This window comes from Charadrius vociferus, unplaced genomic scaffold (assembly GCF_000708025.1).
Source record: "Charadrius vociferus isolate BGI_N301 unplaced genomic scaffold, ASM70802v2 scaffold423, whole genome shotgun sequence".
Classification (NCBI taxonomy): Eukaryota; Metazoa; Chordata; class Aves; order Charadriiformes; family Charadriidae; genus Charadrius; species Charadrius vociferus.
In genome coordinates, this window is record NW_009648149.1 from 4116907 (window position 1) to 4129725 (window position 12819).

Consider the following 12819-nt stretch of genomic DNA (forward strand, 5'->3'; position numbering starts at 1 on the left):
CGGGGAAGGAGGAACGACTCCCCAGGGCTCTTCACGCCGACCCGAAAGCCAACGTGCTGGCTTGCCGCGACACCGGGATCACGCTTGGACCAGGAAGGTGGATATCAAGGACGCGGAGAAGGGACCGAGACCCCCTTAGGAGGGACCTATGGATGTATATGCTCAGGATACCCCCTCCTGGGCCTCACCGTAGGCCTGCACGCACGGCGGCGGTACAGGGACCCCGGGCAACATACGCCTACACGCTCCGCTATAGGCGACACTCAATGGCGTCGCTCTCCATTTTGCACTCGCACATGACAACCTGGCACACAAAATGGAGTCCCCCCGTGTTTTTTTTTTTTGTTGGTGTTTTTTTGTTTTTTTTTGGTTTTTTTTTGTTTTTTTTTGGTTTTTTTTTGTTTTTTTTTTTTTTTTTCAGAGAGCGGCTGCAAATCCAGCCCGAATCCACCCGCTTCATGGGGGCCACGTCCTCCTCCTACCTGCCGAGCTACAATGATACCACATGGAGCCACGCTAGCTAGAAACGCTTCCGAAAAAACATATATAAATACCCTGTTATCTCTTCAAACTGAATTAGGTGGTGACAAGGGGATCAGCCAGGGTACTGCCCTTGGAACTGGGGTCAGAACGCCACAAGTCCCCAAAAAGATTGCTGGGATAACACAGCCCCACACATCGCGGGCACCATGATCCATGTGCTGATCCCAGCTGGGCTTTTTGGTGGCTACCATAATGCAAGTGATAATTAACAATAACCAAAGGTGAAATGAACGGAGAGCACCACGTGAATGGAAGAACCAAAGTGATTAAAATGAATTTTAGTTCACCGACAACTCTTATCTACCGAGAGCCCTCACTGTCGTAAGGAAACCTTCAGAGTCGGCTGCTGTTGGGAGGCTAAAATAATTTGCTCGGAATTTACAGCCTGTAATTTAATCAGCAGCTCCAGCCCTTGCCTGCACGGAAGGCAGCAGGGGCAGAGCCGGACCCGCGGCTCCCAGCGAGGATGCCCCAAAAAGCCACCCCGCCGGGGACAGTCCCCAAGCCCCGGAGGGTCCAACTTCGGGACATATATGGCAAAGCGCAGGCTTTTGGGGAGGGGTTGAGGATTTACGGAGCATCGGGCTGGGGTTTGTCTGCTGATTGCAAAAGCCTTGGCCGGTGCCTGAACCCAAAGCATCGAGGGGAGGAGGAGGAGGAGGAGGAGCTGCGAAGAAGCTCAAGGCACGGAAAGTGAGGGATGCCCTTTCCTTTACATCCGAATGGGGAGAAAATACATAATTGTAATAATAAATAACGGGTTTTATGAACAATTAGGATTCCACTGTCTCTTTGAAGGGTTTGAAAAGCTGACACGATGTTTTGGGTTCTCCAGATTCAGCTTTGAGGCCTCAACCAAGAGAAACATTCAGCCCCGCTGTGTACAGCAGTGACCACAACAAAGATTGTGGTTTCTCCCACACTCGCCTTAAATAGATCTAAATTAATGCTATTCATCATTGGGTGGAAAAGAAGGGAAATATAAAAGTGCAGTCGCTTGTAGACAAGCCAGCAGCGTCGGGCAACTTTCTTACCACTCAAAGGCTTCTCCCGCTTCTGCCCCTTGAAACCCGCCGGGGCAGGGAGGTATGGAAATCACGCGCCCTTATACCGTCCGAACCCATCACCTGGAAAACATCCTGGGCATACGAAATACGTCTTTATCCCCTGTTTATTTGTTGTGGCTGTTGTTGTTGTTGGAGAAAGGGGAAAGCTAAACCACATGACTGAACTCCTGCCAGGGGTTCGTGATAGAGCAGACCGTCCCAAGTGCTGCACCAGTTAGTATCTGAATTATCACGGATACTCACCGGCTCAGTTACAACTGCACGGGGAGAACAGTTGTCCCACCTAAATCCTGCTTCTGTCAGCTACCGCCCTGCCCGCGGCTGCGGAAAGCGGTCGGTCCCACTCCCCACAGCGGAGAGCATCGATAGATGGAGATATCTTCCCGCGCCACGCGGGGCGTGCAGATCGCCGCGCTCCGTGCACACCCGCGATAGGCGGGTGCGCCAAATTTGGGGTGTCGAGGAGCTGTAGCTGCCATCTCCCCACCTCTCCCGACGGAGACACACACCCAGGCTCCCACCACTGACTTTTTATGGGCACTTTTCACAAAGCTAAAGCGGTGCAAAAATCTGCCTTCCCCTGGTATTCCTTGAGGGCAGAAATACCGCGAGAGGTCTTCATTTCACTTTTTTCTTTAAAACTATACATGTCTTACCGCAGCAAAAATTAATGGAGGAAAAAAAAAAACCAATCCCTATGAGCCCCCAAAAATTAAAATCTCAGCTGAACACAGAACCGTTCAGGTTCCCGCAGGGAGCCCTGTACAGGCAAAGCGTGTGAAATACCCGGTGCAAAGCTGGCTGAGTATTTTTTCAGTAAGAGTAAATGTAATCTGTCTGTAGAACTGCACAGGGACTATTAACATCGCAAACAAAACTTTGAGGACCGTTTTGGATGTACGCTGGAACAGCCACGGGCTGGTAGTAGGTTTTGAAAAGCCTTATATAGGGAGGGAACGTCACGGATGCTTTAAAAGTCTTCAGATACGTGTAAAAATGACAAATACATTACGTATTATCTCCACAGAACAAACACCATTTGAAATGTGCCCCTTTTTAACTACCATTATGAGCTGTCTAAAGAGCATTTTGGTTGAAACTTGGGAGGAAAGGAGAAGGGAAAAAAAAAAAAAAAAAAGCCCACTGATCTTACACCTGCTCTTTAGCAGTGGGAAGTGGGTTCTCAATCTGTTAACATGACCATCTGGCCAATCTGCATATCACGGCTATCTGGATTACTGTACGATGGAATGACAATAACGTAGCCAAAACAAAAGTAAAATGCATCAAAAACTAACAGTAGCGCAGCCCTTTTGATTTCAAATTAAATAATAAATGCGGTATCACAGCAAAGCGAGAAAGTCAGCTAAATAATTAAAAATAAGCCTTTGCTACGGCATAATTAAGCAAACAATATGGTGTGTGTTTCTATACGAGCCGGCAATAGTTTCCACCGTCGAACGCTCCACTTTTGCAAAGCAGCTCTCAGGAGTTCAAGACGCTGCGACAGCTCTTTTGGTGATGTACAGCATTGTCAGGACACCTCTCGCATCCCTGCAACACGCCGAACCGGCTGCTGCTATTAACAGGATTAATGCAGCAACAATCAATACCAATTGTACTAAAAGATTACGGCGCAAAGCCTTATGTACCTTTTGGACTCCCCCATACCTCCACGGGTATTTGGGCTATCTGCAGTCGTTTTGTGCATTAACCAATCTATGGGTTATTCCCATCGATGCCTCTTTGCCATGGTCCAAGTAGAAATATTTTAAATCCGCCGATGGGAACGTAAAATGGGTTTGCTTAAAGTTCAAGGTCATGTGCTATATACTATTGCCCAGGCAATTACCCATAGAGCCTATTTAGACCCTAAGTAAATTTTCACAGTCGCCGAAATAAGGCTGACTTCTTGCATCTTCGCTGGCTTCTATTCTAAACACCAACAGAAAAATGAGCTCATGTAAATAAAACCTTATCCCCAGCTTTTTCTTAAATTTGAAATTTTTAAACGTCCTTCTGAAAGATTAAAAGATTTTCTCTGCCGCAAATACCTCGCTAGCTTAATTCTCGCCCGAAGCGCATAATGATGGCCGTCCAAAAAAATAAATCGGGCATTGCAGCCTCGCCTCCTGGCCTGCCACCCAGCTTCGTCCACTGGAGAAGTCTCTAAAAACTGTGACCTCTCACAAAATTTAACTACTTCCATTGCGAATCTATTCTCCAATCTGATCACATTAGCAGAAGGAACTCCAAAGCAGTAAAAAACTCCAGAAAGTTCTCGGTTGAGTGCCTACTAATGAACAAAGGTTAACTTTATCTAAAAGGTCAAATGCCTGGTGGCTAAGGTTGTGACCTTAACAACTTAAATTGTGACCTTGCCACGTGCCTAGTATATTGTAGATTCTGATACAGATCATCTGGTAAAGGACCGGTCATAAATTAGCTTTACTGTTCGACTCCCACAAAGAAAACGGTTTGCCACAATGGTTTCCAACTTGTCATTTGATACAAGTGCAGAATAAGTGAAAACTAAAAAGCGAACCCAAGTTCAGGGTATGAAAAAGCCGCCTGCTTTTAGTTAAGCAGATTAGAAACTGCAAACTGAGAGCAATACTCTAGTTTTCAATACATTTTTTGGTCAACCTCTAATTCACAAAACACCAATCTTCCTTTCCTTTTTTTTTTTTTTCTTTCTTTTTTTTTTTAAAAAAAAAAACAAAAATGACATGTAGTTTGCCTATTTGCATATTTTTGTTTTCTCTTTCTAGCCAGTTCTTAAAGAGAATAATTGATTTCAGTAGCTTTGTAAGAAGCACTATTTAAATCTGTGCACATGTGTTCCCTTACAGATGATAGTGCCTACTGAAGAAAAAGCGTGGATTCAAAGCAATAATTATTGTACATGTTTCGAAGGAAAGGGACATCTCGCTGCCGAAGTCATCTTGAATAGGGCATCTTGGAAGAGAATAATCCCCCCCCCCCAAAAGAAGACGAAGAGTGGGAAAAAAAACCCAAGAAAAAGAGAAGCGAGCACTATGGGTGAAAAGGTCACAATGGTTTTGGCACGTATCTTCAAGCACGTTTCGGAGTCTGTGCCTCCTGCCAATACTGGCAACTTCTCAAAACTTTTAAGGAGGTAAAAACATTGTTTAGTGTTTACAAATCTTCTGTACTATAGCAGATGCTTGTCAAATCCGCTATATGTAAGTTGACCAGCCTACCTAGTATTTGCGCTGGCGACTTCCTCCTGATAAATAAGCAGTCCATACATTTGGGGAGCGAGGTCTGATGGAGTTTGAGACAAAGGACCCTTAATAATTTTTTTTTTTTTTTCCCCTTTTGTGATTTTCCTGTTGCGCACCCGGCACAAGCTGCCATTACTGCGGGTCTGCGGGAACCAATGGCTGTCAACTTGGCCAATGTTCAGGTGTAACAAAGACTGCCGGGATACATCGGAGGGGGGAAAAAAAACGGGAAAAAAAGGGGGAGAAAAAAAAAAAAAAAGGTAGCCTATACACGAGGCTTTCGGTACACCTCTGTGAAGCAGTAGAGGCAGAGACCACGCTGCGCTACCTCCTAAAAATCATTTTGTCCCCCTCCCCGGTGAGGTTTAGCAGGGAATACGCCAGCACACGCCACTGCATTAAGAGCACAATGCGATGCGTGCAATCAGCAAACAACGTCCGAAAACACGAAGCGGTGCGGTCTGTACGAGCGTGTTACTGCTTACACCGAACCGCAAATCCAACCCCCCCCAAAAAAAAAATTGAGCCTAAGCCTCACGCAAACTTTCCGTGGCAAACGTCTAGTGCGAAGAACAATTAGCGCAACCGCTGCCTGTTGACGATGAAGGCAGAAATAAATAAGAGTTCGCTATCAAGGATACTGTTTGCCAACAGCGTGATGATAAGATGGTATATCCCTAATCACAATATTGAACTTTTATAACGTCTATTGCCCGACTGTTATAACAGGGAGAGGATTCCTCCGAGCTTCCCAGATTACTTGCACCCCTGGGTTTCGTCCTTTTCTCCCCATCCTACGTTTTTGTGACCCTACACGCAGGCTAAACCAATACCGTTGGTTTCTGTTAACAACTTTTGCCCTCCGCAAAGGCTGCTTTTCATTTAGGAAACACAATACGGACCAGTATTTACTGGCACCACACTATATATAAATCTAAATAATAAAAACCTGCGTGCCAGATAGCAGTACATAGCGGTTTTCAGCCGCGGATATCAGAGCTCTTAAAGCACGTCACCCCGCTCCGATGTGCGGAGGAAGAAACTGAGGCAGACAAAAGGGATGCAAGTCCCCAGTCTCCTCAGGGCCAGTGACGGAATGGGAGGGGACCCGCAACGCCCCATCCTCAATCTCCTTTCGGTTAGCCATTAATCTGGAAACCTTCCTTCACCGTGCCCCACAATAAATCGCAGAGTAAATAAATAATTTTCCACAACAGTTGCCTACCTCACCTTCGCCATAAACGTGCAGTGTGATTTGCCAGATCGCACCAAAGTGCAAAGTAAATTTCGCAGCTTATCTGTAGGAAATACCGTGAGGATACTCAAAAGTTATTTCCGGACCGGGATCGTACCCGTGAAAAACACAGCGGCGACACCGCCTATCGCAACAACCGCTGCCGGGACTCAGCACAGAAAAACTTTAGGGTATCCAAAACTTTCTGCAAGACCTTCCAAAAGAAGGTGGCATCAGAAACGCGGGCTCCCGGTGCTGTAATTTGCTCGGTTTTCTTACTGATATATATTGATATAGAAGTGGTTTCTCCTAATATGACTCCTCTCCCCTCTGCTCCTCTTTTCTTCCAGCCTGTCCAGCCCCTCAACTTGCAAGTCAGGCTGAAAACCGGGGGGACCTATGCATACTATACATGAAAACCAGGGCCGAGCACTTCACACGCGCACATTTTTCTGCAATATAATCACTCGGGAGAACTACAATAGCATATTATTTTATCCAGTCAACCTACTGCACATCCTCTGAGTGCCCCGAGTCACTCCGCGGGCAGGGTGTACTTTGCGCTGGAGTCAGAGATGCCAAGATTTTCATTTTCATCACATGCAAAAACATCTCTCTGCCCCCCCTTTCCCCCCATAGGACTACTCGGGGGGTTTATTTCGTGGCCACTCATAGTTTTGCTATTGAGGGAACGTCTTCCCCTTCCCCTCTGAGCCCAGTCCTGCGGGATTTACAGTCCCCATCCCATCCCTGCAAGGTTGAGGCTACCCGGTACTCCTGACCCAGGGGCCTTGGACACCTCTAGCCTTCTCAGACTACTTTGTGCAAAACATATACAACTTTATTTTATTATTATTATTATTTTTAAATTAAAAATTTCTCTGCTTTCCCCCAAAATCTGGATAAAGGGAGCTACGTCCGGCTGCGCTCCCTCCTAGGACAACATTTAGGATAACACCTGCGAAGGATGCCCGAAACGCCGTTAACCCCGGGATAAACGAGAGCCGCTTTTACGCAGCTGCACCTTAAAAAGCCCATGAAAACAAAAAACAAACAAACAAAAAAAAAAAAGGGGGAGGGAGGTGGGGGGGAGTTCTGGCCCTCCCCTCACCTCCCCGGGAGGGCGATAACCGGCATCCCCCGCTCCCTCCCCGCTCATGCAGCCGCCGCTGGGGCACGGCACCCGGCACGGAGATAAACCGAAAAGTTGGAGAAGGTGGTATAGAAAAGCACTTACCTGCTGCGTGCACAAAGTATGCCAAATATAAATCGAGTTCCTTAACAGAAACTCCTATATGGTGGGGCTGTACGCACAGCCCGGGGTTAGAGCACTGTGGGGACTTTACAAGGCGCTCGCCATCAGTACTTTCGAGCGGAATACCTTTAAATAAAATCACCATAACAAGGTCCAACCTCCAGACCTTATCTGCCTGGCGAAGGCAGTCAATTCTTCTCATCTTGCCCTTCTGGTCTGGATTGGAAAGAACGCAACACGGAGGCTTTTTTCCTGTGACTGTGAGAACAAAATCCTCCCGAAATTCAGGCCTGATATCTTTCCGGAGCTTTGCCAGAAGTCTGGATGCCCATTTTTGCTTTACCTCGGGTTTTTCACTTAGCAGTTCGTCCTTCACGGCTCTCTCTTCCTCTTTTGACATGCGTTTTTCATGTTTTTTGAAGTATTTTCTTTTTCGGGCTTGCAGGTTGAACCACGTGTACGCAAACGCTCGGACGTGAGGCAGAAGTGCTTCGATGAAGGGATGAAATTCATCCTGAAAAAGTTACAGAGAAGGGTCGATGTCACCGAAACCATCAACAAAAAGCCTCCAGAAACGGGGCTTTCGCGAGGCGCTAAGGCTCGCCGGGACGGTGAGAATTTGGGAGAGCGCTCATACTTTTTTTGGGGGCTGCAGGACTCGTACCCCCTCGCTGACGAGACCCCGACCCCGCCGCGTCCCCGCTTCACCTCGCACCCACCCAAAACCTCCCCTCCCAACCCTCCCACCCCTGAAAATGGGGCCCAACTTCAAACAAGCACCCAGGAGGAGACGGTGCAACTATGAGGCCCTTTCCCCAAACTCCAAAACTCTTTTTAAAAAAGAAAAAAAAAAAAAATAAAAAGAGGTGAGAATGAGTTAAAAAGCCCAAAACCCCACCGCAAGTCCACTTGCGGAGCGCGTATCTCCCTTTGCTCTCTCCCTGACCCCGCTGCTTGCGGCGTAGCCAGCGTATGCCCGCCAATTTGGCAAATCCTAAACATTTGGATGCCAATCAATGTTTGTATGGGGAAGTCTAAAGTATAGTAAAACTTTCCCTAAGATATATTTGGAAATAGCAGCAGGCAGTATAGTGAAATGCCAATATAGCTGCATATACAAATACAATGAAGGGTGGTTTTCTCCCCGTTTCCTAAACGGTGACGGGAGTAGAAAGTAACGCGGCCGATTTATCCTGCGTGCACAACAATAACTAACACTAAAATCCTAGAAAAAGCAAGTCTCACAATTTATTTAAAAAAAAAAAAAAGTTTTGTTTACATTTAGTCAAAAATAAAAAAATAAAAATCTGATAGTCGGACATACTAGGACAAGCCAAACCCTGAGCCTTTCTAGAAAATAAAAAGAAACAGGAAAAATTGAAAAAGGCGGTAACAGAAAACCTTAGCACAACTTGTGCAAATACGCAAAGAATTATTAATTTTTTTCCTTTACACGCTGTGTCGTATTTTCATATATTTAAAAAGAAATGCCCTACTTGGAAAGTTAGTTTGGCCATCCAGAGACACTGCTTGCTTTGTGTAACGATTAGTTAAAGAGCACCACTCTTCCCTGGCACAAAAATAACCACCATTAAAATTATGCTGACAATTTAATTAAAAAAAAAAAAAAAGGCAAGAAAGACGCCCCGATTTTGTTAAAAAAAAAAAAAAAATCTCAAAAAGTGCTACACAAATCAGCCAGAGAGATCAAAACATATTATAACACACTGGCACCACGCTTTTTGTTTTTCTCTAAATAAATGAATGACTGAACTCCGGGCTGCACATAAAAACATATCTCGCCTGTGGGGGCCCGATCCAGCACCGTGTGCTGGGGACGTCCCTGCTTCCAGGGGCCGAGTTCCTCCTTCCCTCAGGATTGGGCCCTCCAGGAGGGAAAAATAAAGTAATTTGTGCAACATTTTCCCCAGCATGCTGAAAGCCACCCGCTGCCTATCCTTGCAAGGCAACACTGGGGATTTTTCAGATTAACTAACTTTTTTTTTTTTTTTTTTTTTTTAATTATCCCACGGAGTACATTTCCTACCCAAATTATATTGGGTCGTGCAAGTATTGTTATTAAAAGAGACATCTTACTACCTTTCAACACCTTGTTTTAACTTGCATTTTCTTTTTAAAAATTAGGAAAAAATTGAGAGATCAATAGTAGAAATATCTATCAGCAAAATCCTGTCGTAATTCAAGACCTTCTGCTGACTTCCCAAAAGCTTTGATTGCACTTACTCTGAGTGGCCCTGGAATTGTAAATACTTAAATCTATAGGTAATACCACAGCATTTATTTTTATTTTAAACACAGATTGTTAAAAACTACCAAAACCAGCACAATATATTTCATTATAGCACAGCAGAGCGGCAGTAATCACAAGTACTATGAATGATCATTAAAATATAAGCAGGTAAAATAAATCACTCCAGTGATTGGCACATTCCTCTTTCCCCCCCCCCCAATCTTCTACTGGAAAAGATCATAGTTTCAAATTTCAATAAAGTTTAAAAAAAAAAAAAAAAAGATTGCTGCGAGTTTGCAGTCGGCAGATTCAAAAAGTGAGAGGAGGCACAATCCCAGCACATGGAGCTGCTCTCACCCACCAGAAACAGCTCTCGTGGAGGGAAGAGGGGGGGGAGAAAAAAAAATATAATAAAAATACAAAAACTACGGGTCCCTACAAGCTATTAAAAATAATCAACCCTCCCTTCTGATCCCTCCTGTCCTTCCCCTTCCCCACTCAGGGCGAGTGAAGGGAGACTAAAACAAAAAAAGGCCTTTTGTCAAGTGGAAGTTTATCTGCGAAGGTACACACAGCAGAGGCTCCACAGACCCACAATGAGCCAGGGGAGCGCTTCCAGGCGTTCCTGGTTTCTAAACACGTCTTTGGTACATCCTGAAATATTTTAACTTTTCTGCTTTCAGCAGCGCTTTGTCCTGCCTGATCTCATGCGCTCGGGACTTTTTTTTTTTTTTTGGCCCGACGCTGGATGGTATCCAAGAGAGAGTCGCTTTAACCTGCGCTAAAGCTGATTTCTACGATGCGAACCTTAAAGGGGAGGTAAAAACACCACCACCACCACCCCCAAAAAAAACCCCACAACAACTCCCCAAAAAAAGTAAAAACCACTTTAAAAGACTTCAGAGGGAGGGGGAATAAAAAAAAATAAAAAGGTGCTTTTTGATGTCAAGTCAGGGTCCATGGCTGAAGTAAATGAAAAGCACCGCTGCTCGGCGCGCGAGGTGTGCACGTCCCTATTAGACTCCAATGTGTCTTTTCAAAATGGTGTACGAGGAGAAAAGGTTAATGACTCATAAACAGACCAACTTTCAAACTGTCTTGGTGAAACACGCCGCTCTGTAAAAATTGCACCGCTTCAATCTCGGCGGCGAGGTATTAGCAAAGTCGAAGTGGAAATAAAAGCACTCAGGACTGATCAAACAAAATTGGGCTGGAAGCGGGGAGGGAAGGGGGGGGGGGAGCAGTTTTTGCACAATACAGTTATTTATTTCAGTGTTATTATAGCCCCCGCCAGAAAAAAAAAAAAAAAAGAAAAAAAAAAGTTTTGAAAATGTGTCAATGCAAGTGTGCTAACAGATGTGCAGACTTGCCTGCAGCCTCGCAGCAAAATATCAAGATTTTAAGTAACTGGTGGAAAAGGAGATGATCTTTGCCTTTCCCCAAGTTAGCTTGAAGGGAAACTTTCAAAGTATTTGATAAAGACGTTTGCTTTCCCCCCTCGGCATTTGATGGGTCACCTAAAAATAAAAGGCATCAGAAAGCTGGGAAAGCAAGAACAAAAAGTTGAGGGTTTGGTTTTTGGTTTTTTGTTTTTGTTTTTTTACTTCATTGCACTACTCTCCAAAGTTTGAGGATACAGCTTTTCCGAGAACAGTCTGTTTCTAAGCAGCACCTCAAATTTGGGCCGCACAATTCCGTATTGCACAGACCGAAATTCTCCTCTGCTCTTCAGAAAGGTGTAAAAAAAAAAAAAAAAAACCCAAACCCAAACAACAACAAAAAAACTCCTACTACAAAAGAGCCCCCATACCCGGCCCAAAGGCGCCCGCAATAATGTAACACTGCAAAGGAGTCTTTTGAAACAATATATTTCTGCTGATCTTTTTGAAATTAAGCCAGCTACGGCGACCCTTGTTAATATTTTTACAATCCATTTGCTTGTAAATCTATTAGGAGATGTGCATATGTTCCCCAACTATTTCCCAGCTCTTCAGCAGATATGTAAATGCAACGATGTTTAGATTTTTCCTGACAGATGATACAAAATGCTCGTGCCATTTCAGTTCCAGTGCTTGGATAAATACGCTCATAACTAGGATTTCTATTTGTTTTCCTTTTCTAACCCACTTTCGAAAGCTTCCCTTTAAATCTGAACCAAAAGTTAGGACAAAAAAAAAAAAAAAAAAAAGAAAAAGGAAAAAAAAAAATCACCGTCCCAAAACTTGTAGCAATAAAAAGCTCCTGAAATGAAAAATAGGAAATAGCTTGCAATTGCTCCGGGCTCGCCCCCTTTTCCTACAGAAAATGACAGAATCACCTAATTGATCCTTCGGAGGGAAGAGTTTGTCAGGAGGCCTCTAATCCTCGTATTACTTTTCCAAACGTGCAACAAGAATGCGAGATTTGCACAACTGAGTAAAAAGCACAGTGCTTGCCTTTTTCTTTTCTTTCTCTTTTTTTTTTTTTTTAATTAAAAAATAAGAAAAGGGGGGGGGGAGAGGAAGGGACGGAGGACACGACACCGGGACAGGGAGCAACCGGCCCCTGGATTTATTTTCTCTCCTTAGCGTGCAACTGGGCCTACTGAACCCACGAAGCGACACGTGCGGATGCAAAGCGACGCGGCGCTGGCCCTGCCAGGAGCGTCTCGCTCTCCCTCCCGCACAACTGACAAAAAACAGGTATTTTTCCCAGTTGAATTCGAGAGACAAACTTTGGCCAAAGCAGAACGCGGAATTGCATCCCGCGTCCTTCGCCAACTCCCTCTGCTCCCCTTTTCCTCCTGCCTTTAATCAAGTGTACGGTTTTTAAGCCCGGTGGTGTTTCGGGGCCCTGCCGGCCTGGCTTCTCCTTGCCCAGTACCCAGAAATTTGGGGGAGGCTGAGGAAGAAAGAGGAGAGGGGGGGACGACACGACACCAGCGCGAGGGAAGGGGACGAAACTTTTGCAGCTCTTCAGCCTGCTTGGGAAGCTGCCTCCCCTCACTCCGCGTTTCCTCGCCTTTTTCTCGACGGAAAGAACCCGGAGAGGTTTTCTCACCGGGAGGGAAAAAAAAAAAAAATAAAAAAAATATTCAAATTAAATTAATAAGAATAATGTAGTCAAAATCTCCTGCAGGAGGAAATAATCTGGGGTTTGAGTCCACCACAAAGCATTTCCTCGTTAAACCATTATATCCTGCTAATTGAAGGTGTGTAATTTAGGGTCCTGCAGCAGCGCTG

The 12819-nt window shown here is 45.0% G+C and overlaps 1 protein-coding gene across 1 annotated transcript in view; it reads right to left on the reverse strand.

Moving 5' to 3' along the window:
- The window catches only part of NFIA (nuclear factor I/A), a 357711-nt gene that overhangs the window by 239311 nt on the left and 105581 nt on the right, over positions 1-12819 (reverse strand). The window contains exon 2 of the mRNA XM_009883983.1: positions 7330-7861. Within this exon, the coding sequence (XP_009882285.1) occupies positions 7330-7861 (532 nt within the window). The remainder of the gene's footprint in view (positions 1-7329; positions 7862-12819) is intronic.